Here is a 2,745-nt window from a genome sequence, read left to right on the forward strand (position 1 = left end):
TATGGATATTGGATTTGAGGAGAAAGGATGCAAGTTGATAGCTGGATGGCTGGATTGAGTTACTTTATTTCTGTTGATGACTTGATTTGGAATTTTAGATAATGGATATGTTCTAAAATGGATTGGGCAATGGTCTTGGATTTAGTTATTAATAACTGTTTTAATTGTCATCTCATGAACTCGATGTAACTGTTCCATCATTAAAATCTTTTTAGTTTTTATGGTTTACTATCTGAGTATCTGATGGAAATATGTAAGATCCCATTCACCTCACCAGCTAGGTTTGGGAATTTCGATCTGTTTCAAATATTTGAATTTGCTGGCTTGCTGCTCCATGTTGCGGTTTCAATATTTTTTGTAACTTGTTTGGATTGGAAATTGACTCCAAAATGTTTATATCGACTTGTGTTACTCTCAGCTCGTTGTGATTGGTAAGTTAATTATAGAATTTGTACTTCATGTCTGGAATGCTTATCTCAGTAGGCCAATAGGACGAGTTTTACTAATATTGCAATTATTGTTTCACTGTACAGGATGGAAAAATCGAACTTCTTGAAAACGAACAGGTTATATATCTGTAGTCATCACAAATACTAGCTTACCATATATATGTTTACTTCACGAAAGATTTATCAAGGGATTGATTATCTGTTTACATTGTACAGGATTTTGCTAACGCAAGTGTCTGGTATCTGTGCCAAATTGCTGAATTTGCTGGAGGGGTTCATGATGGAGCCAATGCTAAGCCTTTTCAGGTCGCATATTAATGTTTATTTTTTCTTAATACGACAATTCTGCGTTTTGGCATGGGTTGCATGGCTTAATTACTTCGATTTCCATGCTGATTGCTAACTTTGGTTTGCTGCTCATACTTTGGGGTTTAAATTTCTAGCCTGCATATGTATGGATGTTTTAACCTCATTCTTGCATTAAAATGTAAATCTGGCCATTCAAAAAAATATAAATCTGTCTCCGTAGGTGATGTGTAACTAGTTTTTGTTTGTCACCTGGCCTATTTGTTCATGTTGGAGTTGTTATTTTGTATCTCATTACTTGTGCTGCTGGAAAGAACTGAGAATAGCAGATTTGATGTTCATAGGTTTCAACATCCACTTCCTTAGGGTTGACAACTGCTTGCTCTGCATTGAAATTGAAGTATCAGCTGCTATCTACATGGTTATTTCGATTTATTGTTGCATAGACCTGAGCACTGCAACCTGTGTCTATAGAGCTCCTTGTTTGTGCTGGAGTAATCAGTTTGTAGTCACCTCCTTTACAGGGTCTCGAGGAGTATTCATTGTTGTTCTGTTCTTATATGGTGATTTTGAGCCTGGTCATGAGAACATCATATCTTTGATTGCTAGGGCAGCAATGGTGGTGGTTGATTTATTTATTGAATGTGGTGCTACTGTTTTGTAGCACAAGTTGCTGTGGATTATTTATTTATGTATTTTACATCAAAACATCTGATCGTCATATTTTTAGTACTCAAATTTAAAACAGTGCTTAAAAACTTCTTAGAGTGAATCATTGACTTGCCCAAGCCCAAGTCCAACTTGGTTTTAGCCCTCTCGAGTTAATCATAAACTCTTTTAATTCACCCGTCAGTAAAAATAAATCGTTGCATCAATCATTGACTCTCTGGTTCCACATGATTATTTATGTATGTTTGATTGATGGGGAGGTAAAGACACCGCTGCTGATTTGCTTGCAGCCCATGGACTTGAATTCTTTTGTTGAAAAAATCTACAGAAAACAGGGCCATTTGGATTATGGCATTATCTTGGTAAGAGCAATAATTTGAATCCCTAATGACTTTGAGTAATGATAACCTTTTTTCCCCAGTTCATCCACTTTCTTATTGCACTTTATCTGTTATCACTGGAACCTCTTGGGCACCATTCCTTTGTCTTCCCATTCGATGTTTTCCATTATGTTTTATTTGCTGCAATTATTGAGAAAGATGTTTGTCAGTATAATTACTTGTATTATTAGTAATAGTTTATTGATCTAGCATTCCATGATATAAAAGTAAAATGTATCTATTTTATGGGTATAGTACAATGTTTTCTAACTCTGCCAAGCTTTTTAAAAAGTGTTTTGCACTTTTAGTCAAGTAAATATTGTCTGTTTTGCAGATTGGTATATTCTACTTGCCAACTTCATCAGTTATTCCACTCCATGACCATCCTGGGATGACCGTCTTGAGCAAACTCCTTTATGGTTCCATGCATGTGAAGGCATATGATTGGATCGAACCTGTCGGCATACAAAGAAGTGAGGGACCAGAGCAGTTTCCTGGTGTGCTTCTAAAATATGTAGTCCTAAACAATTATGATCATGCTACCATATGACAGTTCCTTGAACTTTCTCAAAATGATAAATCAATTTCACTTCTGCGTGGTGACTGGCTAAAATTCTACTGATATTTTCAAGGTAGTGCACATAGCCTTGTTTTGGGGATCATGTAAAACACCTTGTTCCATGAGAAGTACATGACAGTATGACACCCTTTTTTTCTTTTCTTTTTTGAAAATTTGTAAGTAAATGACACTGAAGTACTGAACCCAGAAAATATCTATTATTATTAAGGGCTACTGATATTCACACTACTATGTTTTGATAATGGGGTGAACTCACCTTGGAAATATCAGGATGATTTTTCAGTATGTTAGAACTAACTAACTAAGAGCTGATGGGTGGTCCCTCTCTGCATTTTCCAACCATCATCTGCAACCCATTAAC

At 35.8% G+C, this 2,745-nt stretch overlaps 1 protein-coding gene across 1 annotated transcript; it reads left to right on the top strand.

Moving 5' to 3' along the window:
- The first annotated feature begins 243 nt into the window (after positions 1–243).
- LOC143882121 (uncharacterized) lies at positions 244–2,354 on the top strand. Its single transcript, XM_077385548.1, has 4 exons — positions 244–357; positions 534–566; positions 666–755; positions 2,139–2,354. Exons 1-4 carry the CDS (start codon positions 244–246, stop codon positions 2,352–2,354), a joined length of 453 nt encoding a protein of 150 aa, XP_077241663.1.
- The last annotated feature ends 391 nt before the right edge of the window (positions 2,355–2,745 follow it).

This window comes from Tasmannia lanceolata, unplaced genomic scaffold (assembly GCF_043159265.1).
Source record: "Tasmannia lanceolata isolate RefF3 unplaced genomic scaffold, GAP_Taslan_0.1 ptg000002l, whole genome shotgun sequence".
In the NCBI taxonomy this organism is placed as follows: Eukaryota; Viridiplantae; Streptophyta; class Magnoliopsida; order Canellales; family Winteraceae; genus Tasmannia; species Tasmannia lanceolata.

Coding starts and splice junctions, on each gene's coding strand:
- LOC143882121 (XM_077385548.1), top strand. CDS start 244: ATGGAAATATGTAAGATCCCATTCACCTCACCAGCTAGGTTTGGGAAT. Junction 358..533: donor TTGCGGTTTCAATATTTTTT/GTAACTTGTTTG, acceptor TTCACTGTACAG/GATGGAAAAATCGAACTTCT. Junction 756..2,138: donor CCAATGCTAAGCCTTTTCAG/GTCGCATATTAA, acceptor TCTGTTTTGCAG/ATTGGTATATTCTACTTGCC.